A 27,172-nucleotide genomic window follows, 5' to 3' on the forward strand; every position below is an offset into this window, starting at 1 on the left:
TTTCCTAAGGTGAGATCTATGGGCACGTGCGAGTGTTACTTGCCAAACATAAGTGCGTTGTATATACAGGAGGCCTCTTGGCAAGTGAGCTGAAAGATTTCTCTATAATGCGACATTCTTATATGGTGCTCTTCTCTAATACAAAGAGAGAGAGAGAGAGAGGCATCTATTTATTTATTATCAGAGAGAGAGAGAGAGAGAGAGATCTATTATATTTATTATCAGGGTTTTGATAAAATCATCTGTACACTCCTTATAAATATATATATATATATATACGTGGTACGTTCTTTTACATCCTTATATTTATATACAGAAATATTCATGTTCCATATATGCCATATGCCACTGTACCATAAGGTCTAATGGCCCTAAGTAGCCAAATTCTCGTGACAAAGTAAAAGTTTTCCTTTCTCATTTTCATCAACAAAATTTCAAAAAATATATAAATTAAAATTTAAAAAAGATCTAAGAAATTAAAAATAAAAAGTTCCATTTTTCCATTAAATGACCAATATAACAGTGAATATTATGATGAAACCATGATATTTTAACAAAACGATTACATTGTGATATGTTCACCGTTTAAAATGGTGCCCAAAATATGTTTTTTTGCAATATTGTCAAGGTGTTGCCGATATTTATTATTATGAGTGCACCGTGGCAGATTGTCTATCAGATGTAGGTTGAATATCATGATATTTATATCCAGATATTTTCAGCCACTTGAAACAGCAACCGAAATATCGTATTTTTGAAATATTTTCAAAATTCGACTGATATTTGCAACTACGACTGCACCATGGGTAGTGTCTTTAGATTTAAAAAAAAACAACAAAAAATCGGTTGGATGTGGATTAATCTACTCGGATAGGAACGTGGATGTGAATCATCTAAAAATACTAGCCAGTAACTAAACCATACCATCTACCTCGTTTTGGTTGCAGATTAACCTCACGCGGTGACAAAAAAAACTTGCAAAAAATAAGCTCAAGTCGCTGCCTCATAACCATAGCAATAGCTTCTTTATTCTATGGTCATGAGGTGGATGTAACGCATATAGAAGTGCAATAAAGAAAACACTTGACAAAACCAATGTGACAACAGCATATCAACAGATTTAACAGCTTCAAACACATGGTGACTGGATTACAAGTTCTATGACCACAACAGAGCTTGGTAATGTTGCGGTCATAGAACTTGACAGTCAACAGGAAACCTCTGAGTTTTGATCTCAACAATACATCTTTCTTCGGCGCGCCAACAGGTCAAGCTTTGGTTCAATGTCTGACCGACCAATTACTAATTACTTGGGGATCAGCTAGCCTTTCCAGATCGATAAACTATGGATTTAATGCGGCCATGAGGTTCGCATTTTCATGTTTAAATCTCAATCCAAAATCCAAATGCATGTAGAAGTATGTCCAATAACATCAAATAGTCAACACAATCCAGGTTTGATCAAGGCTTTTCCTATTCATTTCCATATCTGTTTAAGCAAATTCGGTTATGCAGTATTCAAAAAACGCTTCATAACCAGACCTGTTTAGGTCCCTAAACTCAGACAATCCCAGAGAACGGCTTTAAATAAAAAAATATATATTAGGAAATGTGAAAACTAAAAGCAAAAAACTACATTCGTTGAAAGGGATGAGGAAAATAAGAGATTACTACGTGATTTTGAAACATATGCAAATGCAGTGACTGAGCAGAACAAACCTCTCAATGGGATAAACAAACTGTTTGACCGAGATGGAGATGCAGATCAAACAAATTGCCTGTGCACGAGTTAAAAGTACATAAAAAATGTGATACGTACATACAAAATAGGCATGGGTTAGAAGTAGAACTATTAAATATCAAGCACATCAGAGGACAAATCAGAGATCCCAACAGAAATTTTGCATGTAAATGATAGTAAATACAAAAATAAGTCATTTACAAAGGTATTGTAATTTACATGTTGACAAGGCCTATACATTGTCATACCTATGACACTAGTGTTCACAATATAACCATCCCTCTTACAATTGTGAAATGTCCCAAGATTTTTCTTGGTTAACTAATGTTATTCACAAGGCAAAAAATTTAGCTTACTTTCCAGTCAAACCCATGACTTCTCTCCAGCATTCACCACTGGCCCATGCTGAAAGCAGGACAGCTGGAGTAAGAGACAATACAAAAATTATCTAGTCTATTTGAACCGAATGAAGTCTATAATACCTCTTGAGGGCTTCTCAATCCAAGGTCCATTCATGATATTTAGGATGCTGCATGCATCACTATATTCCAGGACATCTACAATTTGACAGTATAGTCATTTTACTAATATCTAATCAGAACTCTGAATTCAAAAATGAAATGACAGGAGAAAACAAAGATACAAAGTTACTAACCTTACTGTGGTGTGTTGGGTTGGGTAGCAGCTCTCACAAGTTGCTGGAACAATTTTCCTTTCGCTCGGGGGATCCATTCCTGTTGGAATTCAATATAAGCACGAGTAGCTGCAAAAGAAGACCTCATGGCAGGTTCAGAATGACTTGCATTTACCTTGGTTTATCTCATCAACTACACCAAATGGGCAGTTCGTCAGGTCTTGGAGTGAAACCAAATAAAGAATAGTGGATACAGAACGCTCCTGGAGAAAGAGAAATGTCAAACTGATGCATCCATTTGTTACAATTTAAAAATCCATTAACCAAATAATATTGCATACTCCTGATTGACGATGAGCACTCAGCACCTGAAGTTGCCCGGTTTGCTTGGTAAACCATATATGAACATTGAAACATCATTACATGTTAGATATATCTCAAAAGACGTGAGGTGCTTCAGCCAAGTAAAGGAAAAGAAAAGCATGAGAAAAAAACATAATACAAATAATTACCAACTTGTAGTACCTCCCATTGAAAGGAAACATGAGACAGAGAGAGAGAGAGTTTTCTTATTTTACAGTTTGGACAAGAAAAGTTGAACAGGACTAAGCAAGAGACTTGTATCAATCGACTAAGTCAAAAACTAAAGAACACATCAGTAGAGAAATAGGAGAAAACTATAACAACCAATTTAGATGAGCATTACATGCAAGACATTGCAAAACATGCATATGCTACAAAAGTAAATTTCCAAAATCCATACATTTTAAGGCATTATCACTCAGAAAATCCTATCCTATGCCAAAACTGTGTGTATGTATACCCATAGTTTTAGAAATTCCCATGTCATACCCTACATACCTATACCTATACCCGTACTTATGTGACATAGATTGGGAGTTAACACAAACATTAGTCCAATTACAAAAACCAACTGCTTCAGATTTTTACATAAATGTAATGGCAAATACTTTTATGCGCTGCAAGTTGCAAACTCGTTACGAGGATATCTAACTGAAATAGCAATGGTGTTTGCTGGAGCCAAGCTTGTAGAAAAAAATATTAGCTGGTATTGAGTTTCTCTCTTTGGGATTAATACATGGAATCTAATTTTCATTTTTGTGAATCCAGAACTCAAAACTTTTCACCAAAGAATAATCAAGCAACCAAGATAGCTAAAATATTGAAAAAAAGAAGCAGAAAAGACAAAAAAAATAGAAAGCATCTAAACATGTATATGCATCAACTATGCAACATCTAAGTATGCAATACCAGGAACAAGATCATTTTCTTGATAGCAGTATTAATTTTAGTATGGATCTTCAACAACACATAAACAGAAACAAATGCAAAAGTTAAATGTACAGCAAAACTACACAACTACAAACCCAGGTGCACTTGTCAAGAACTCAAGACCACGGATCATATCTATCAGCTTTCTACTGCTAACGATTAGAAGGTGTAGGAACAAAGGCAAAATTTAAACACCAAATTTGAAGATTCGCATGCAAAATGCATAAAATATCAACATGATAAGACACCACGCTTACCCATAATGGCAATAAAATGAGCCAAAAAACACATTCACCAGCAAAAGTCACAATATTCATATCGTTGTGCTTCTTGTATTGTAACCTCATGTTGCCCCCGAAAGCCCACTTCTAATTCTCGTATCTAAAATGTTCAAGTAATGAAAAAGAAGCAATCAGAATAAAATAATAGTATAATAACCTGTGACAAAGATATGCAAGTTTGAAAACAATTTTAAATACAAAACAGAACACTGATTGTTTCTTTAATTTAACCAAAAAATATTATTCAGCACACTGATTATTTATTTAATTTAACTAATAGAAAATTATGAAAACATTTGTTTAACTCTAGTGAGAATGATTCTATTTTTCAAATGAAAGATCAATTTTCTCCATTCTCTCACATCAAAGCAAACCTGAGAGAATGGAGCATGAGAAGACGATTCTCATTTTGCAAACCAAAAGTGAGTTGTTTTCTCATTTACATGTAACTAAGATAATAACAACAATGAACATTGAACAATGAATAATAAACAAAAATTAACTATATTATGATTTTATTCCTGCAAAGCAGATAACTATACCAAGAATAGAATAAGGAAAACTTGGATAAACAAATAGTTCCCATCAAGGTTGTAAGTATCATATCATTACTCGTATCGTTTGGGCCCAAAGTAACATTGTATCGTATACGTACGAACAATTGTGATGTATGTTTATAATTATACGCAATGTGTGGGATGATGTATAAAATGGGACAAAATGTATGGATGAATGCATTATAAATGGGTTGATTGCAAGCATTAGAAGGTATCTGATTAGGGCAGGTTGTATATATAAGTGGATGATATATCTGTAATGGTTTGAATTTCAAATATGTAATGGGCATTGACCCCATACGAAGGTTTCAAATACGAAGCCTTGTGATGCGTGTTTGACATTTGCAAATGTGACAAATAGTAAGTTATAAATGTGAAGCACATTCGAAATACATGTTTCATATTAGGTATTGACCCAAATATTTGTCTGTGTTAAAATTTATGTCATTCAAGTTGAAAGATGCATGAATAAAAGACATGAATTTATAGGTATTGACCCAACTTATTGCTTGTGTTAAATTTTTGTTATTCATGATTTAATCTGCAATTCTAACAAATATGATGCATGATATGCATGATTGAATAACATGAAATTTATAGGTATTGACCCGAGTGCAATTGTTGTCATGATATTGCCTAACATATTGATGCAGTGGAGGTGCCGGATTTCTGGAATGCTTGGGGGCCGGCTCCAAGGAAGCCACGAGCTCAGCGTGGGTAACGAACTGGAGTTAAAGGCAGAGAACAGGCCACTAGCTCGGTGGTGTAAACTGAAAATCTTTGTCTTTATTTTTATTTCAATGAGAATCAACTTAACAATGAACTCAACGTAATGAAAAAAATAAAACAAATAATTTAAACCTTAACCTAACAAGGAAAACCACTGAACTGAAATGAATAACAGGGAACGTAATAAGAAACAAAAAAAAAGAAACTGCGGCTGCCCTTTCTGAATGTTCTCCCTCACGAAACCCTAGGCAACTTATTTAAAGGGCTTCAGTTTGGATCCGGGTCTCGGATCCGGACCCGGACCCGAAACAATGCCTGGGTGTTGTTGGGTCAGTGATGCCCGGGTCTGCTCTGCATCATTCTCCCCGGGTTGGGAAGAAGTCGGCTCCGACGACTTGTTGTCACCACACTGTTTATAATTCCATCTAAAAGTTTGGCCAAGTTTTGGGCATGAGCATTTTAAAAGTACATTCCACCTAAGATAATGTAGCGCTCAACAATATTCTTTGCAACTTGTAAGTGATCGAAACTCCTTCCCATAATCGCCACAAGGTATGTAAAGAGATCTAGTAGCTGCAGTGCCATTGAAGTCGCTTGAATCACTGTGGCGCCCCATAGTTGCATACTGTCCTTCAATTCAAACATTTGCACCGCTCCAAACAACTTGAAACACAGACTCCAGCACATTTGGAAACAACCAGAAGGACCTAGTTCGTAATAATTATCATCACCAATAAGAGAATACAACGTCCAAATTGTTGCAAGTTCAACTGCTAGATCGTTATCCTGGAGCAAGATAATCAAAGCATACCACACTGGTTTCCTTAAGCCGCCTTTGATCTCTGAAACCCATTTTCCAAAAATCCATGCAACTTTTCAATATATATAATTCGCTGATTAGGATGGTTATTTGAGAGTTCAAGAGACAAAGCCCCTTCATACCAAGTCTTGAAGGAATGATATTTTGACAGTTCGTGATATGTATGTCCAGCAGAACCATAGGCAGCTTCCTTGAAAAACAAGGCAGTCAGTATTTCAGGTTCTATTGCTGAGAATCCAATCATTGCTGCGTGGATCCTCTGATTCGTCTGGAGCGGAGGAGGCAAATCGGAGTGGGGAGGGAGAGCCGAATTCGAACCTTTGTCTTGTATAGGCTGAACGTGCATCGGCTGAGGGTGCATCGGCTGATCTGGGTCGACTGTCGCACCTTCAATGAGGACGACAGCATCGTCGGCCACTCCCGAACCCCTTTGACGTGTAGTCACCATGTACGGCTCCATCCGCGACTCGATGACCGCGATCCGAGTTTCGACCCCATCGAGTCGTTTCGACATGCTGGCCATGTCCCGGCTGACACGCAGCAGATCTTCATTCATTTGGGTCATCATCTCCATCATACGTGACATTTGATCTTTCCTACCAGCGTCCTCCTGCTCCTTTCCGGTTACCGGATCGTTCCTCACATTTGGCAGCATGCTGCCAGCGACGGAGGATACCCGGTGCTCTGATACCATTTTGATGCAGTGGAGGTGCCAGATTTCTGGAATACTTGGGGGCCGGCTCCAAGGAAGCCACGAGCTCAGCGTGGGTAACGAACTGGAGTTAAAGGCAGAGAACAGACCACTGGCTCGGTGGTGTAAACTGAAAATCTTTGTCTTTATTTTTATTTCAATGAGAATCAACTTAACAATGAACTCAACGTAATGAAAAAAATAAAACAAATAATTTAAACCTTAACCTAACAAGGAAAACCACTGAACTGAAATGAATAACAGGGAACGTAATAAGAAACAGAAAAAAAGAAACTGCGGCTGCCCTTTCTGAATGTTCTCTCTCACGAAACCCTAGGCAACTTATTTAAAGGGCTTCAGTTTGGATCCGGGTCTCGGGTCCGGACCCGAAACAATGCCTGGGTGTTGTTGGGTCAGTGATGCCCGGGTCTGCTCTGCATCACATATATATTTGTTGTGTGAAATGGCATGCATTGAGAAAAAAGTTCTCAAAAAATAAGAAAATTTGCACTAATTAGTAACACTCTGAAAGATGGGGTGACATTGACTCATACTATTGAGGTTGAGCAAGTGGGTCAAATATGAACCTGCGTCTACACCAACCCTTTGGGAATTGTGGTCCCGTCGGACATGGACTAAAGCGGTCCCATCAGGTCAAATGTAAACCTTTCCTCTAACATGACGATTTAATGGGACTTCGTATTTTGATACACGTGGCAGAGTTAGAGCTATAATTGTATACCTTAGTAGTGCGCTATGATTTGTCAGTTTGAGGGACGACATGTCCCATATTCTAATGCAAGTCTCTTGTTCTCTAGGGGATTAAAATGTAAAAAATACAAATTGTTTGAATGAACACCCCCAAGGAGGCCTGAGTACCCATAGTGTGTTGAGCGTGATGCCCCGAGCTAACAGAAAGAATTTAAGGTTCGATGTTTGCAAGCATAACATAAATTGCAAAAGAAAGTTAAATGAAAATAAAGGAAAAACATTCATGCATGAGGCGAGTCATGACATGTCTGCATAATGGTATGCATCAACTGTTTACGACTATAATCATATGATTAAATAGTTTAAATGTGATACCTGCATAATTGTATGCATGAAGTATGTGCGAGCATGATTATATTCCTAAATGAAATAGATGTTTAATTGTATACATGAATGTTCATATGAGCGTAAGTGTATGCTCGAATGACCTGTGTGCATAACTAAATGGGCAAATACAGGTACATGTGATTATATCAATGAACTATATGTACGATAAGAATATGTGTGAACTGTATGTTTTACTTACACATAAATGTGTGCTTAAGTTGTATGTGTATTTACGTATAAAGATATGTTTAAGATGTATGTTTATTTATTTATACAAAAGTGAGTGTTAGATTGTATGCTTATGTATGTTTGATATATGCACAAAAGTGTACGTGCATGGTTTGCTTATGTACCCATCAAAGTATGCGTGTATGATTTGTTTGCTTAAATCATCATAGGATGATATAAAGGTTACATAGGTTATACCGTAACCTCTATCTTTTGTGTTGTTTGCTTTTTAAGGCCTAGTGAGAGTTTGCGAAATTGTGTTGAGACATAATGTGTCCCATGCTCCGTTTCTTTTCACTTTTCAGCTCCACAGGAGTAGGCGGATGGATGTTGATGCACACGGGGACTGTTGTATTGGACTAGAATGTACTCTTATGTTTCTTTTTGTGTTTTTGTGTACAAACTCTGACCTTTCATTTATGAAGTAAATGAAATCATTTTGTGATATTCAAATTGTTATGGTTTGATTCTAAACTCTGTGACATGCTTGAGTTTGAGGATAATTTCAAATTGGTTCAAAAAAGTCTTCCACTGTATTTCAAAAAAAATCCCCTGAAGTCGAGGCGGGGCGTTACAAAAGTTGCTGGCAATGAATAAAGGAGGAGCACATGAAGGAGGAGGAATGCAGATGAGAAGAGGTTGAGGGCTCCTTTACCTTTTCTTTGTCTTTTGTATTTTTTATTTTACAAAAATTGACTCGGTTAGTTTTGACCAAGTCCATTTTGGACATTTTTGGCCTTGCGTGCAGATTGATCGCACTTGGTGCAGCGAGACCTGTGTCCCACCGCAACGAGCTTCACACTCACACCCACACTTGCAGGGTGATTTATTTATACGAAGCATCCATGTGACATAAATAAGCTATGTCCTCCCTGTTAAAATGTATTGGATCCTATATATATATATATATATATATATATATATATATATATATATATATTCTTTTTTTATGTAAACTGAAATACCCATCAGGGGTATTTCAATCATTTTCTTTGATGTAATAGGTGCAGTCTAGTAGAGACTGCATTGTCTTTTTACTTTTTTATTTTTCTATTTATTTTATTATTGTTATCAGTCAAAGGACTGTTGGGGCAGTCCAATAGCCAACTGAACTGCCTCCCATGACCCCTCTTTTATATCCCTTCCTCTCTTTTGTGCTTATAAATAGGGGATTTCCTATTTGTAATGTAATGCTCTTCTAAAGCATTCTAAACTCACTTTGTCAGTATATTATGAATAAAATGTTATTTATTTTATTCTTGTTTTTGGTGCTTTAATGCATGGCATTGCCCTTAGTGGCTGTTTGTATTGCCTATGTTGGCACCTTTATTATCCCATGGTGGAATTGTGCATATGCACGTTGTGTTTGTGTTATTGTAAGCCCTTTGTGGCTTTTGATTTTGTTTTTCTGCATATTTTATGACACTCTTGACTCAATTCTAAGGTGTTTTTCATAGGGTTTCAGTAGGAAGACGATTTTGCTATGACCAAGAGTAGGGGAGCTTAAAGATGTGGGAGTAAAGTTAGCCAAAGGAACAAAATTGTATAGTGACAATCAGAGTGCTATTCTTATAGCCAAAAATTGAGAGTTTCATGAGCGCATAAAGTATATTGAAATTGATTGTCACTTTAATAAAAGAGCATAATTTCCTTGTCCTATATAGGTTCGGCCCAACATATAGCAGATTTTTTTTATCAAAAGCTTGACTCCTCTCTTTCGGACATTTCTCACCAAACTCAGGATGATTGTTTTCACATCTTCCTGAGTTTGAGGGGGAGTGTTAAGATATTCACTAAGTCACAGGGACTCGGCAAAGCAGGTGCCGCACCCGCGTCGATGCGACGTGACACGGGTGCGGTAAACAAGACCCTGGGTGTGGTCAACGCACCCAGGGTCATTTTCGTCCACATTTTGGATGTTAAAAAAACTGATGAAAATGAGTGATTAGGGCAAAAAAAATTTTCCCAAATCACTCCTCTCCTCTCCCGCGCAGCTTAGCTCGAGCCCTCTCCTCCCGACGCCACCTCCTAAGCTCCTCCTCTCCCTCGTCGCAGGTATGTCCCTCTTGCACTCTGCTTGTGTCAGCAGGGGAGGGGTTGAGCCCCCCCCCCCCCCCCTCTGCTCCCTTTGTTTTCGACAGGGGAGGGGCTGAGCCCCCCCTCTCACTCTCTTGTTGGGTCGGCAGGAGAGGGGCTGAGCCCCCCCCCCCCCCCTCCCCCATGCTCCCTCTGTTTTCGGCAGGGGAGGGGCCGAGCCCCCCCTCTCGCTCACATGTTGGGTCGGCAGGGGAGGGGCCGAGCCCCTCCCCCATTTCGCTCTCTTGTTGGGTCGACAGGGGAGGGGGTGAGCCCCCCACCCTGCTCCTTTTGATTTCAGAGGAGGGGCTGAGCCCCCCCCCCCCCCCCTGCTCCTTTTGATTTCAGAGGAGGGGCTGAGCCCCCCCCCCCCTCTCGCTCTCTTGTTGTGTCGGCAGGGGAGGGGCTGAGCCCCCCTACTCCCTCTGTTTTCGACATGGGAGGGGGTCGAGCCCCCGTCCTTGCTCTCTGTTTTTGGCAGGGAAGGGGCAGATCCCCCCTTCTTGGTGATTTTATATCAAGATAATGTCAGTCTGTATAATTGATTTAAAATTTTGAATGTATTTTTTTTGGGTTTTCAGGATAAAAATGACGGATAAAGGGAAAAGACTTGTGTCATCCTCATCCCAACATGTAAGTTTTGTTGATAGTTGCAGTAGGATTGATGATGTGGGGCCACTATGGGTACATGTAGATAAACTTGCAAAAACTGGAGAAGGAGGTGGTGGAAACAAGAGATTTCGATGCAAGCTCTGCGAAAGAGATTTTATTGGGTCTTACACAAGAGTGAAGGCTCATTTGTTGAAGATATCAGGACATGACATTTCAGCTTGCAAAAAAGTTGATAAGGCAATGCGAAGACAATACAAGAAAATATAAGAAGAACATGAGAAAAGAAAGGCAATGGCCAATTCTTGTGCAGTTAGTGTGCCATTTGCAAGCCATCAAAAAGATGCTGAAAAAAAAAAAGTCAATGTAGGAGGTAGAGGAACGATACAAGCATCATTCAATACATATGAAAGAGAATAATTGGATAGAAAAGTTGAGAGGTATTTTTATTCTGGTTCACTCTCATTTAATGCGGCTAGAAATCCTTATTGGAAGGATTTAGTAACATCCTTGGCAAATTGTAATTTGAGTGGTTATGTGCCTCCAAGTTCAGAAAAATACGAACCACACTTCTTACAGAAGAGAGGGCAAATGTGGAGAGGTTCAACAACAACAACAACTACGCCTTCATCCCAAAATAATTGGGGTCGGCGATATGAACCAAAAAAGAAAATCATTATGGGTCTTCCACATGAATCCTTTTCCTCCAATCATTTCTATCCAATGCCATGTCCTCGGTGAGGTTCAAAGCATTCATATCCTTTCCTATCACCTCCATCCATGTCTTCCTAGGCCTACCCCGACCTCTTTTAACTAATATATTTTCCCATTTCTCCATCCTTCTAACTGGAGCATCATTAGGCCTTCGCCGAATATGTCCAAACCACCATAAACGATTCTCTCTCATCTTATTTTCAATGGGTGCAACGCCTACCTTCTTACGTATCTCCTCGTTCTGAATCTTATCTTTTATTGTATATCCACACATCCATCTCAGCATACGCATCTCAGCTACACTCATTTTTTGAATATAATGTCTCTTGGCAGCCCAGCATTCCGTACCATATAGTAAAGCAGGTCTAATAGTCGTCTCATAAAACTTTCCCCTCAACCGCAATGGCATTCTACGATCGCACAACACTCCAGTTGCACTTTTCCATTTCATCCACCCAACCTTTATCCTATGATTTACATCTCCATCAATTTCTCCATACTTTGAATGATAGATTCCAAATATTTGAAACAATCATCCACCGGTATTTCTTGCTCACCAAGCTTCACTACACTCCCATCATTACTTCGTTGCTTACTAAACCGACATTCCATGTATTCTGTCTTACTCTTACTCAACTTAAAACCTCTTGCTTCCAATGTCTGTCTCCATAATTCTAACTTAGCATTAACCCCAACTCTAGACTCATCAATCAAAACAATATCATCAGCAAACATACACCACGACACATTTTCTTGAATTGATCTCGTAAGCTCATCCATCACTATAGCAAATGTGGAGAGGTTGCTGGAGATTAAAAAATATTCATGGGAGTAAAATGGAGTTTCTATTGTGTCTGATGAATGGACAGATATTCAAAGGCGTCCATTAATCAATTTCATTGCTTGTTCGCTTAGTGACCTAATATTCTTGAAAGCAGTTGATGCATATGGAGAATATAAAAATGCAGAGTATTTGAAGGGATTGTTTATAGAAGTGATAAAAAAAGTGGGCGATCAGAAAGTGATACAAATCATTACAGACAACACTCCAGTTTGTAAAAGTGCAGCGTTGAGTTTGGAGAGTGAGTACCCTCATATTTTTTGGACTCCCTGTGTAGCACACAGCTTAAATCTATCCCTAAAGAGTATTTGCAACCCCAAAGAAGAAGAAAATTCACAAGTATATGCTTTATGTTCATCGATTGAAGATTTAGAAAGAAATGTCAAAAGCATTAGAAATTTTGTTGTTAACCACCATCGTGCTAATGCTATATTTAATAGGCATTCTAACTTGAAATTGTTGAAGGTCGCTGAAACACATTTTGCGTCCATCATTGTGATGGTGAAGAGGATTAAAAGAGTGAAGAATGCTTTGATTAACATGGTGACTGATGAAAATTGGACATTCTATCGTGTTGACGATGATATTAAGGCTCAAGAAATTAAAAAATCCATTCTTAATGATGAGTTTTGGGACAAAGTGGTATACTTCAATTTACGCAACCTATTTAAAAAATGTTAAGAGAAGTTGATAAGGATGAGCCCATGCTTCACAGAGTTTATGAAATGTGGGATAATATGATTGAAAAAATACAAGCCATAGTTTTCAAGCATGAAAAAAAAAATCCTGCATTGGATGATTCAGATTTTTTTAATCATATTCATTCAATTTTAGTCGGAAGATGGGATAAGAGCAACACTCCTTTGCATTGCATGACACATTTGTTAAGACATATGTAATAATACATCTATATATATATAAATATAGATGCATTCACCATAATACCCGATAGGGGTATTATGGTCTTTTCACAAGTACCCAATAGGGGTACTTGTTTTATTTCTTTTATTTTTCTGTTTTTTATTTTTTTATTTTTTAGAATGTTTTTTGGGATATCAAAGGGGCCCCACAATGGAGTCGTTGGGGCCCCCAACGGTCACAATTGTGACCATTGGGGGCTCCCAACGACTCTATTGGGAGCCCCCTTTGGTCTCCCTTTGCTTATAAATAGGGGGAACCCCCTTGTATCTTGTATTGTTTTTAGAGAGCTCCTCTTTAATAAAAGGGATATTCCTTTTATGTGTGTAGCCTTGTTATAAGGCCCTTCGTATATCCCTTGGTGGATTTCCTCTCTTATGCTTGTTTCGTTTGTCCGTGTTGGACATAGTGAATGCATTGGCATTCTTGGATTCTTCCGCATACTTCATTACATGGTATCAGAGCCATACGATCTTCTAAGGTGAAATCGTGTCTCTCTCTACTTCCTTTTTTTTTCACATCTTCATTTTGTAGCAATGGAAGTCAAGATCGATCTATCATTCAAGCTCAATGGGAAAAATTACATGATGTGGGCATTCGCAATGGAGAATAATCTCAAAGGCAAGAAGTTTTGGGGTTATGTAATGGGAACCATTCTGGAACCCCAACTTAAGCTCACAAAGATGAAAGAAGATCAAGAGAAAGCACTTGAAGGTGACGCTCGTCTCAAGGCTATTGAAGCTTATCATCACCAAATGGAAGATTGGGAGAGCAATCATGCAAAAATCCTAGCATGGTTTATGAATAATGTCGAACTTAAGGTATGTGCAAATATTGCAAAATTCCGCCGGGCAAATGAAGCTTGGTTTTTTATGAAGGATATGTATACCCAAAAGGATCTTGCAAGAGCTTATTTTTTGCAAGAAAAAGTGAGAACCACAAAACAAGGCGACATGAGCATACAAGACTATTATAGTGCTCTAAATCCTTTGTGGGATGAATTGGCTCTTTTAGAGCCTAAATGGGTGGGTACGGAGGATGTGGAACTAAGACAAAAACAAATGGAACAAGATAGATTGTTTCAATTTTTATTTGGGCTTCGTCCCGAATTTGAACAAGTTAGATCCTCACTTCTCCATAGATCTACGTTTCCTCCTTTAGAAGAGGCTATTGCCGAAATTACTCAAGAAGAGACTAGGCATAGCATGGGTAAAAGCATAGATGAAGTTCTTGTCGTATCTAAACCCGGCAATCATGTTAAAACATACAAGCCACCTCATTTTGGTAAGCAAGGGAGTGGTGGAAGAAAAATTATTATATGTCATCATTGTTATGAGCCGGAACATATTAAACCCGTTTGCCCAAAGCTAAATGGGACATTCAAGCCAAAGGTGGCTTCCGTTGAGGAATCCTCCACCAAAGAAGATGAAGGCAAGAACGGGGATCTCAAAGATACTCTTGGTCAAATTTCCTTGGCTCTCCAACAAATTCTAAAGGCTACTTCTTTCACCTCCGGTGTCGCCATTGCCTCATCATCACCTCCCGGTACGTACTCTTGGATTTTAGATTCCGAAGCCTCTTTTCACATGACTCCTCATGAAAATGCATTAACCAACGTGCACACCAATTCAAAAGTATCTTGTGTCTCTACGGCCGATGGAACTTTTCTCAAAATAAATGGTATTGGAACTCTCGATTCTAAAAATGTTCAAAATTTTCTTGTTCCAAAAGTTAGAATAGTTCCAAAATTAAATCTTAATCTCTTTTCCGTTTCCCAAATTGCCGACCATGGATGTGAAATATCTTTCTCATCCCAAGGGTGCTTTGTGCAGGATCTCCGGTCCGGGAAGCGGATTGGGCAAGGCCATAGGAAGGGAGATCTTTATTTTATGGATAACTTAATGCTTCCAAATACCTCATTTTGTACTTATGTCCAAGACAAAAATATTGAAACTTGGCATAAAAGGCTTGGACACCCAAGTTACTCTAAAATGTATCTTTTTCCTTTTGGAAACAAGTTTTGTAAAGAAAAAGATATCAATTGCAAAGATTGCATTTTTGGAAAAATAAAGTCTATTCCTTTTCCTGTTAGAACCTTTGTGACAACAAGACCTTTTGAATTGGTGCATTCCGATGTATGGGGACCATCTCCGGTTCTATCCAAAGGTGGCTATTCATATTATGTTACCTTTATTGATGATTATACTAGATATGTATAGATTTATTTTCTTAACCTTAAATCGGAAGTTTTTAACTTCTTCAAAGAATTTCATGCAAAAGTTCAAAATCAATTTCAAAGTCACATATCCATTCTTAGATCCGATTCGGGTGGAGAATACTTATCAAATGAGTTTCAATCATATTTAAAACAACATGGCATTTGTCATAAAAAATCTTGTCCAAGAACTCCCCAACAAAACGGTCTAGCGGAAAGAAAACATAGACATATTTTAGAAACCACTAGATCATTACTCATTTCTAAAAATGTTCCTAAAAGTTTTTGGGCCGAAGCCGTGTTAACCTCCACCTACTTAATCAATAGAATGCCATCTTCAAAATTGAACAATATCTCTCCTTATGAAAAGCTTTTCAATATGACACCCGATTACAATCGTCTTCGTATTTTTGGGCGTAAATGCTTTGTTCTTTTACATAAAAGAGATAAATTGTCACCTAAAGCAATAGAATGCGTATTTTTAGGATATGGTGAAAATCAAAAGGGCTATAGATGCTTTGACTATAAAAGCAATAAGTTATTTGTCTCCAAAGATGTGACCTTTTTAGAAGATGAAAATTGATTTGAAATATTGAAAAAACCAAATGAAATTGATTATATGTTTATCAATGATCTTTTAGAAGATTCAAATGATGACTCTTTGAGTCATCCAGAATTTTTAGAAAATACTCATAATAATGATTCTCATGATAATGATGTATCACCAACTAATGGTGACAATCTCCAAGTATACACTCGGCGTGAGGAAGCACAACCTATTAGTGCTTTAGAAAAATTCTTGCGGCTTAATGAACCCCTAGAAGAATCCTCCCTTAGACGATCTTCTAGAGAATCAATTCCACCTAATAGGTTTGTCTCATATGAAACTCTCTCACCTAACTATAGAGCTTGTCTAATAGCCTTGCATTCTTACTATGAACCTTCCTATTATAATCAAGCAAAAAATATTCTTCATTGGGTTGAAGCAATGAAAGTTGAACTAGATGCTTTAAATAAGGCTAAAACTTGGGAAATAGTTCAACTTCCTCCAAATAAAAAAGTTATAGGATGTCGGTGGGTCTATAAAGTCAAAACAAAAAGTGATGGTTCCCTAGAACGTTATAAAGCTAGATTAGTTGCTAAGGGATATTCACAAGAATATGGCATCGATTATGATGAGACTTTTGCCCTCGTGGCTCGCATGACAAGCGTTAGAACTCTAATTATTGTAGCATCATCTAAAAAATGGCCTATATTTCAATTAGATGTTAAAAATGTCTTTCTTAATGGTCAGTTGAATGAAGAAGTATATATGGACCCTCCGCCGGGAATCAGTGTTAACCAAGGTCAAACTCTTCGATTATTAAAAGCTTTATATAGCCTTAAACAAGCCCCTAAGGCTTGCTATGATAGATTTAGTACTATCATGTTACAATTGGGATTTCGTTCATGTTATACTGACACTGCTCTTTTTGTTAAACGTGCAGGTAATAGTATCATCATCCTTCTGCTTTATGTTGATGATATGATCATCACTGGCAATGATGAAAGTGGTATTCTTAATGCTAAAAATATGTTAAAACATAATTTTGATATGTCTGATTTGGGTTTTCTCAGGTACTTTCTTGGTATAGAAGTAACATACTCTCCTCGAGGGTATATTTTGTCACAGATGAAGCTTGCTGCAGACATATGTTCCAAATCTGGGATTTCAGATGACAAAAAGGTAGAGACTCCCGAGGTTATCAATGCTAAACTACGACTGGAGGATGGAGTTCTGCTGGATGATCCTACGCCCTACAGGCAACTCATTGGCTCCCTCACCTATCTGACTATCACCAGGCCTGATATTGCTCATGTTGTGCACTCTGCAAGCCAATTTCAGCATGCCCCTACATCTGTGCATATGAGTGTTGTACTTCGGATCATTCGCTACATCAAAAATACTTTGACTAAAGGGCTATTCCTATCCTCACTCTCTTCCTTAGATTTACTCGCTTATACTGATGCTGACTGGGGAGGAAACCCAAATGATCGAGTCTCAACTACTGGCTTTTGTGTTTTCTTAGGAGATTCGCTAATTGCTTGGAGATGCAAAAAACAACAGAAAGTTTCATTATCTTCTACTGAAGCAGAATACAAGGCTATGACAACTACTACAATGGAGCTTGTGTGGCTTCGAAGTCTTCTTCAAGATATGGGAGTTGAAATTACCGGTGCTTCGAAGCTTTATTGCGACAACAAAAGTGCAATCTATATTGCCAGCAACCACACTTTTCATGAGAGGACTAAACATATTGAAATGGACTGTCACTATGTTCGTGATGAATATCTTTGTGGGACAGTTACACTGCCATATGTCACTTCGGAATATCAACTTGCAGATTTCTTTACCAAAGCACTTCCTGCTCCTCGCTTCTTGTTCCTTGGCAAACTTTCGATCATCTCCCCGTAAAGTTTAAGGGGGGGTGTTAAGACATATGTAATAATACATCTATATATATATATAAATATAGATGTATTCACCATAATACCCGATAGGGGTATTATGGTCTTTTCACATGTACCCAATAGGGGTACTTGTTTTATTTCTTTTATTTTTCTGTTTTTTATTTTTTGTTTTTTTATTTTTTAGAATGTTTTTTGGGATATCAAAGGGGCCCCACAATGGAGTCGTTGGGGCCCCCAACGGTCACAACTGTGACCGTTGGGGGCTCCCAACGACTCTATTGGGAGCCCCCTTTGGTCTCCCTTTGCTTATAAATAGGGGGAACCCCCTTGTATCTTGTATTGTTTTTAGAGAGCTCCTCTTCAATAAAAGGGATATTCCTTTTATGTGTGTAGCCTTGTTATAAGGCCCTTCGTATATCCCTTGGTGGATTTTCTCTCTTATGCTTGTTTCGTTTGTCCGTGTTGGACATAGTGAATGTATTGGCATTCTTGGATTCTTCCACATACTTCATTACAACATTCTCTTAATCCAAAATATTATGCAAATAAGTGGTGGGCTGGTGGTATTGGTCGTGTCCCTCCAAATTTAGACCCAGAGTTATCAAGACATAGAAATATGTGTATGACGACTTTTTACAAAAGCATATCTTCTACATCAAGTCACACAAGAGCTTGAAAAATTTTCATCTTCGAGATTATATAGACCGACATTATTCGCGAGAGAAGAAGATAATATAGATCCTATCACATGGTGGTCAACATTTGGATCAGAAACACCTCTTCTTCAACATCTTCCATTAAGATTGTTATCGAATCCTGCTAGTTCATCTTATTGTGAAAGAAATTGGAGCACATATTCTCAAATCCACAACATGAAGAGAAACAAACTCACCAGCAAGCGTGTAGAGGATTTAGTATATGTTCATTCAAATCTTCGATTACTTTCGCGAACCAATGATGAATACATGTACTAATTTGCTCTCTTAGTTTTTTTATTATTTCTTAGTTTTTATTTAAATATACTTGTATTGTATTTAACATTTTCAAATTAAGTTTGTAACGCAGACAAGAAACATCCAAATTTTGGGATGTAAACCCAGAAGAGTGTAACTTTGAGGGAGAGCATGATTTCAATATAACAAACAAGGATTTAGCTGAGCCCAGTATTCCTTCTAATGATGTATTTGATGATGAAGAAGAAAATTATTAACATCCATTACTTCATCAGGATATACTTTGGTATGTAATTTAGTTCTTTTATGCTTTGTTTATTTGATTGATTTTTAGGTTGATTTATGTAATTGCTTTACTTATTTGATTGATAATTTGATATTTAGGTTGATATATTGCATGCATGATGAATGATATTATAACAATGTTAACTGTTAAATGTTAAACTGTTAAAACTTCAAAATTATATATATATATATATATATATATAATTTTTTTTACATTTTTGCCCCTGCCGCACCCCCGCAACGGGGTTTTTTGGAAGTGTCGCACCTGCACCCGCACCCATGTGACATAGGATATTCATGTATTATAATGTTGTACACTAGAATCAAATAGTCTTGCAAGTGATGGACAAATCAGTCCAAATTTAAATGCATTGGTCTAAGCAGGGCTATCAAAAACAGTTAGAACATGGGAAAGCGTGCTTTCCAAAAATGCATTTTGAAAGAGCAAAACGAGATGCTTCCAAAACACAGAGGCAGGGAAGCAACCATTTTAATTGGGAAGCTCGCTTACTGACAACTTTGGGTCTAAGTAGGGTCTGTTTAAGTTGTTAAGGGTATTTCAGTCATGTAAAATATGTAACTCTCTCACTTTCGTTTCTTTCTAATGAAGTTTCTCATTTATTGTGCATCTCTCCTCCTCTTAGCACTGTCGGACATCACTCATTTTCTGCTCTGTGTTTCACTCATTTTCTGCTGTATGTTATTTAAACCTAAGAATGTGTACATTTATAAAACAAAATTGCACTGTCGAAACAATGAAGGGTAATCTCAAAGGTTTATAGAGAACGAAAAAAAAAGAAAAAAAAAAGGAAATGGCGATTAAGCCAGCAAGGGAGAGAGTGTTAAAATATGATGTATATTTATATATATATATTTATTTTGTAAAACCCGATAGGGGTATTTCTGTAATTTCACCTTGTACACGCATATCTTTGATATGCTTTTCTCCTTTTCTTTTTTCTTTATTCTTTTTCCTTTTTTTTTGCTTTTTTCTTTTTTGTTTTTATTCACTTGAGAGGGGTCCACATAGAGTCGTTGGAGGGGCTCCAACGACTCTATGGGAGCCCCTCCTTGGGTCCCTTGCTGTGTATAAATAAGGGGCTCAGCCCCATGTATTTGCTAAGCTTCTCTTGAAGCATTCTATGAAGTGAGATATATTTTTTATCTTCTTTTTGTGCTTGACCACTTTTGTGGTTTATTTTGCCCTTTAGTGGCATCTTGTGTATGTGCGTGCTTCCGTGCTTTCGCTTGGAGACGTTGCTCTTTTCATTTGGCACTTCATTGCATGGTATCAGTGCCTTGGCTAAGAAGACTTCATTGGATCCTCCATTGACAAGTAATACCTCTCCACTCTCTTGTCTTATAAATTTTTTTTCTAATGGCCAACAAAGATGCAAAAATCGATCTCTCATTCAAATTGGATGGGACCAATTATCGCATGTGGGCGGCCGCTATGGAGAATAATCTCAAAGGTAAAAGGCTTTGGGGTTATGTATGTGGAACCATTCCGGAACCACAACTAAAGTTAACTAAATTTGAAGGAGGTGAAGAAAAAGCCTTGAATGAAGAAGAAAAAGAAAAGGCTATTCTTGATTACTCTTCTAAAATGGAAGATTGGGAAAGTGAACATGCTAAAATCTTGGCATGGTTCATGAATAACGTCGAATTGAAGATTTGTGCAAATCTTGCAAAATTCAAGAAGGCTAATGAAGCATGGTTTTTCATGAAAGGTATGTACACTCAAAGAGACCTTGCTAGGCACTTTTTTCTTCAAGAAAAGGTAAGAGCTACCAAGCAAGGTGATATGAGCATTAGGGACTATTATAGTGCCCTATCCTCTTTATGGGATGAACTTGTCCTTCTCGAACCGCAATGGGAAGGAAGTGCTATTGCTATGAGACAAGAGCAAATGGAAAAAGAGAGGTTCTTTCAATTTATTCATGTGCTTCGTCCCGAATTTGAACAACTTAGAGGATCTCTACTTCATAGAGTCTCTACTCCTCTAAGCGATATTTTGGCCGATTTATGTCAAGAAGAAACCCGTTTGGCCTTGAAAAGGGATGTTGATGAAGTACATGCCGTGTCTAGACCCGGCAACAATGTAAGATCATATAAACCACCACATTTTTGGAAGAATAATGGTGGAGGAAGGAAAATCATTTGTCATAATTGTAATGAACCGGGCCATATTCGTCCCGATTGCCCTAAATTCAAGAAGAAGGTAGCTTCCGTGGGAGAAACTCCTCCAATCATCAATGAAGATTCAAAGAAGGATGGTGACATAAAGGATTCCATCGCTCATCTAACCGAAACTCTTCAACAATTTATGAAGATGAACGCCTCTACATCATCATCCTCACCTACCACTTCCGGTGCCGCCATTTCTTCATTCCCAGGTATGTCTTCTTGGATTCTTGATTCGGGTGCCTCTTTCCATATGACTCCAAATGCATCACTTTTGTCAAAACCAAGTCTCAATAAATTTAAATCATATGTATCCACCGTCGATGGAACTTCTTTAAATGTTGAGGGTATTGGAAACCTTGAGAAAATTTATGACCAAAACAAAGAAATTTTTGTTCCCAAAATCCGAATCATCCCAAAACTTAATCTAAATCTTTTCTCCGTCTCTCAAATTACTGATTTTGAATGTAATGTCTCTTTTTCACCAACCCATTGCTATGTGCAGGATCTCCGGTCCGGGAAGCGGATTGGGCAAGGCCATAGAAGAGGGGACCTTTACTATATGGATTTTTTGTCTTTGCCATCCAAATCATTTTGTAATCATGTTCAATCCAAAGATATTGAGACTTGGCATAGGAGACTTGGGCACCCTAGTATTTCTAAATTGTACCTTTTTCCATTTTTGGAAAAATTTTGTAATACAAATACTTTTACATGCAATGATTGTATTCTTGGGAAAATTCACTCTCTTCCATATTCTCATAGCAATTTTGTGTCAAAAAGGCCTTTTGAACTTGTGCATTCCGATGTATGGGGACCGGCACCCGTTATGTCCAAAGAAGGCTTCTCTTACTATGTTTCTTTTATTGATGATTTTACTAGATACACATGGGTTTATATTATCAAGAATAAATCCGATGTCTTCACCAATTTTAAAGAGTTTCACGCTCTTGTTCAAAACCAATTCCAACACAATATAGCCATTTTTAGATCCGACTCCGGAGGAGAATACATGTCTAAAGACTTCCAAAATTATTTTAAAACAAATGGAATTTTGCACCAACGATCTTGTCCTAAAACTCCGCAACAAAATGGTCTTGCGGAAAGGAAACATAGGCATTTAATTGAAACCACAAGAACTCTTCTTGTGTCTAAATGTGTTCCTAAAAACTTTTGGGCCGAAGCTCTTCTTACCGCAACATATCTTGTGAATCGTATGCCCTCTTCCTCTTTGAAAAATGTTTCGCCCTTTGAAAAATTATTTAAAATTACTCCCGATTTTAATAGACTAAGAATCTTTGGATGCAAATGTTTTGTACTTAGTCTAGGACAAGATAAGTTGTCACCTAAAGCTATTGAATGTGTGTTCATTGGCTATGGTGAGAATCAAAAAGGCTATAGATGTTATGATATTCGAAACAATAAATTATATGTGTCGAGAAATGTAAACTTTATTGAAGAACAAAATGGTTTCGATATCCACACATCTAAGGAAGACATCGATTATTCTTTTCTATTTGACTTAGCTCCTAGAATTGAGTCTCCTGAGGCTATTTCTTGTGATACTAGTTGTGATGGGATTTCACATTATAATGATATACAACAACATGATAATACCTCCCAAAATGAAAACCTTAATGATATAAATGTCTATACCCGACGGATAGGAAATGAACATCAACCTGCTATTGACAGATACTCTCAAGACTTTTCTTTAGAAGAATCTACTGACAACCATCTACCTAGGAGATCTTCTCGTACCAGTAGGCCACCACAAAAGTTTGTGTCCTATGAATCTTTTTCTCCGAATTATAGGACTTGTCTTATGTTAATACATTCGTATCACGAACCTTCCTCTTTTAAGGAAGCTAAAGATCACCCACATTGGATTGAAGCCATGAAAATCGAATTAGAGGCTCTTAACAAGGCCCAAACCTGGAGCATTATTCCTCAACCTTTAGGGAAGAAGGCAATTGGGTGTAGATGGGTATATAAAGTCAAAACTAAATGTGATGGGTCTCTTGAAAGATACAAAGCTCGTTTGGTAGCAAAAGGCTATGCCCAAGAATATAGGATTGATTATGAAGAAACCTTTGCTCCCGTGGCCAGAATGACTAGTGTACGAACCTTAATTGCCTTAGCATCCATCAAACAATGGCCTATATACCAACTTGATGTTAAAAATGCTTTCTTAAATGGAACTTTATGTGAAGAAGTTCTTATGGATCCTCCGCTGGGTCTTGAAATTGGGAAAGGCAATATTCTAAAATTAAACAAAGCTCTTTATGGGTTAAAACAAGCGCCAAAAGCTTGGTATGATCTTTTTAGCAAAGTAGTTCTTGATAATGGTTTCTCCTCATGTTACACTGATACTGCTTTGTTTGTTAAATCCTCTAATGAATACATAACCATTTTGTTATTATATGTTGATGATATGATTATCACAGGTAATGATAAGAAAGGTATTGATCTTATTAAAAATATTCTTAAGAAAAATTTTGATATGTCTGATCTGGGTTTTTTGAGGTATTTCTTAGGAATTGAAGTTGCATACTCCCCCAAGGGGTATGTCCTATCTCAGATGAAGCTTGCCTCTGATATTATTGCTAGGTCTGGGCTAACAGATGACAAAAGGGTGGAGACTCCAGAAGTGATCAATGCCAAGATGAGAGCCAATGATGACACTCCTTTAGCAGATCCCACGCCTTATCGTCAATTGATTGGATCCTTAACATATTTATCTATTACCAGGCCTGACATTTCCCATGTTGTTCATAGTGCAAGCCAATTTCAGACTGCTCCTACCACCACTCACATGGCAGCAATAATGAGGATTATCAGATATCTAAAAGATTCCATAACTAAGGGAGTATTCTTATCCTCTTCTTCACCTCTTACTTTACTTGCGTATACTGACTCTGATTGGGGGGGTAACCCCGATGATCGTATTTCGAACACAGGTTATTGTGTGTTTCTTGGGGAGTCACTTATCTCCTGGAGGTGTAAAAAGCAGCGTAAAGTTTCTCTCTCATCTACTGAAGCCGAATATCGGGCGATGGCCACTACCACAACTGAGATTATATGGTTAAGAAGCTTACTTAAAGATATGGGTGTCTCATTCTCAACTCCCTCAAAGCTATTCTGTGACAACAAGAGCTCCATTTATATCGCTAGCAATCACACTTTTCACGAACGAACGAAGCATATTGAGATGGACTGTCATTATGTTCGAGACGAGTTTTTACGAGGCACCATTCAACTTCCATATGTTCCTACCGAATATCAGTTGGCGGACTTCTTCACCAAAGCTTTGCCTTCGCCTCGCTTCTACTTCCTCCTTAGCAAACTCTCGGTGATCTCACCATGTGTTTGAGGGGGGGTGTTAAAATATGATGTATATTTATATATATATATATATCTATATACATAGATTACGACACATACACATATATATAATATATATATGTCTATGTGTCTATCTATATATATAAATATATATATATTTATTTTGTAAAACCCGATAGGGGTATTTCTGTAATTTCACCCTGTACACGCATATCTTTGATATGCTTTTCACCTTTTCTTTTTCCTTTTTTTTGCTTTTTTCTTTTTTGTTTTTATTCACTTGAGAGGGGTCCACATAGAGTCGTTGGACCCCTCCAACGGTCATAAATATGACCGTTGGAGGGGCTCCAACGACTCTATGGGAGCCCCTCCTTGGGTCCCTTGCTGTGTATAAATAAGGGGCTCAGCCCCATGTATTTGCTAAGCTTCTCTTGAAGCATTCTATGAAGTGAGATATATTTTTTATCTTCTTTTTGTGCTTGACCACTTTTGTGGTTTATTTTGCCCTTTAGTGGCATCTTGTGTATGTGCGTGCTTCCGTGCTTTCGCTTGGAGACGTTGCTCTTTTCATTTGGCACTTCATTACAGAGAGATGCCGAAAACTGATAAACAAGACAAACCAAGGCAAATTATGCAAAAAGAATACCAATCAATCGAGGGGAATTCATAAGCAACTCTCTTTTTGTTTTTTAAGAGGGACGATTGTTGGAATCTGATATTCCGTTTGATCTTGCATACGGGCAGAGCGATATTGCTATGGACAATTCGCTGTTATCAGGGATGCTTTAATGGAAACGACTATAATAAAAAGGAGAAGAAAAGAAAAGGAAAAGAAAAGAAATAAACCAGAGAAATGATGTAAAGAGGAGAGGGAGTACCTACCGTGATTTATGCCGGAATTCTGAAGGAGGAACTGAGGCTTTTCTTCTACCGTGGAGGTCCTTTATTACTGAAGAAGAAGAGGAGGAGAGGAGAGATCGGGATGGAGGGGTGAAAGGCGGTCCCCGAGAAGAGGCCTAGATGCCTCTTCTTATAGAAGAGCTGGAAGGATCGAGAAGGAGGGAGGGCCTCTGCGGTTTTCTTCGTAACGAAAAAGCCGTTAGACTTATTTTCAATGGAGGTCCAACATTTTTTATGAAATTTTCCAAAAGAGAATTTTATGTTTTTAATGTTTTTCAAAAAAGAAAAAACTATTTTCCTAAAAAAAAAATGCTTTCTTTATGTTTCTGAGAGAAGTTCTAAAAAAAATGCAAGGAAATTTTAGGGAAGCGGGACCCAAATGAGGTCTTTGAAGCATTTTTACAAAATTTTCGTTTTAAGATTTTAAAATTTTTCTAAAATGAGGTTTTTATGAAAATGCAGTATTTGTTTCAGAAAATTGACCTCAAAATGGATCTGGACCCTAGATTTGAGTTTGAATCTCAGATTATGATTGGATCTAGACAGAAACATAAGATAACATTCAAGAATTGAAAATAAGAGATCCGGGACCAGAATTGGATCCGGATATCTGATTTGGATCAGAATAAAGAAAATTGAGTCTGGATTCCAGTGAATCCGAGAAATGAATGGAATTTTTGTTAAAAATTGACCCAATTATTCAGATGACGGAGGTCAGGGACAAAGAAGGAATTTTTGGAATTTTTTGGAAAATTTGGGGTGTTCACAGTTGTCTAAGAAGATGTATAGCTTCCATAGTTGATCTTCCAGGCATAAAACCAAATTGATTCTCCGATATCATGACAACTTTCCTCAACCTAGACTCAATCACCCTCTCCTAAAGTTTCATAGTATGACTCATGAGTTTTATACCATGATAGTTTGTGCAATCTTGTATATCACCCTTATTCTTATATAGAGGCACCAAAGTACTCTTCCTCCACTCATTAGGCATCTTATTTGTCCGCCAAATCTTGTTAAAAAGATTTGTCAACCATTCTAAACCTTTCTCTCCCCAGCATTTCAAAGCCTCGATAGGTATACCATCTGGGCCAACTGCCCTTCTTGATTTCATTTTCTTCAAAGCCTCTGCAATTTCTTTCTTTTGAATCTTGCGCATGAAGTCACGATTTATCTCATGAAAAGGAATGGAGAAGTCTCCAAGATCTTAAGCACGACTTTCATTAAATAGCTTATCAAAATAATCTTTCCATCTCTCCTTAATCTCCTCATCCTTGACTAAAACCCTTTGCGTTTCATCTTTGATACATCTAGCCATACCCAAATCCCTCGATTTCCTATCTCTCATCTTTGCAAGCCTATAAATATCCTTCTCGCCTTCTTTGGTATCCAACTTGTCATAAACCTCCTTATATACCTTAGCCCTCGCGTTTCTAACTACTTTTTTAGCTTCCTTCTTTGCTATCATATACTTCTCCAAATTCTCATTATCACGACTCTTAGATTTTTATAACACTCTCTTTTAACCTTAATAGCTAATTTGACATCCTCGTTCCACCATGATGTATCCTTACCTAGTAGTGCACCGCCTTTAGACTCACCCAATACC

General features: G+C 37.6%; 1 protein-coding gene across 3 annotated transcripts in view; it reads right to left on the reverse strand.

Annotated features, from left to right (window-relative positions):
* Positions 1-1,899: 1,899 nt before the first annotated feature.
* The window catches only part of LOC149836682 (structural maintenance of chromosomes protein 5-like), a 31,761-nt gene continuing 6,488 nt past the window's right edge, over positions 1,900-27,172 (reverse strand). The window contains exons 2-7 of one of the 3 annotated variants that reach the window (XR_016431829.1): positions 3,926-4,049; positions 2,717-2,761; positions 2,551-2,638; positions 2,397-2,475; positions 2,224-2,298; positions 1,900-2,146 (exon numbers count right to left, since the gene is read on the reverse strand). Coding sequence is in view for 2 of the 3 variants with exons in the window: in XM_090005524.1 (XP_089861650.1) it covers positions 2,094-2,146; positions 2,224-2,282; positions 2,397-2,475; positions 2,551-2,638; positions 2,717-2,761; positions 3,926-4,015 (414 nt within the window). In the remaining variant the exon portion in view is untranslated. Of the gene's footprint in view, positions 2,299-2,396; positions 2,476-2,550; positions 2,639-2,716; positions 2,762-3,925; positions 4,050-27,172 lie in introns of all 3 variants that reach the window. The other 2 variants (XM_090005524.1, XM_090005525.1) reach the window with 2 other exon arrangements.

Source organism: Nuphar pumila, chromosome 5 (assembly GCF_984573655.1).
Source record: "Nuphar pumila chromosome 5, dmNupPumi1.hap1.1, whole genome shotgun sequence".
NCBI classification, from domain to species: domain Eukaryota; kingdom Viridiplantae; phylum Streptophyta; class Magnoliopsida; order Nymphaeales; family Nymphaeaceae; genus Nuphar; species Nuphar pumila.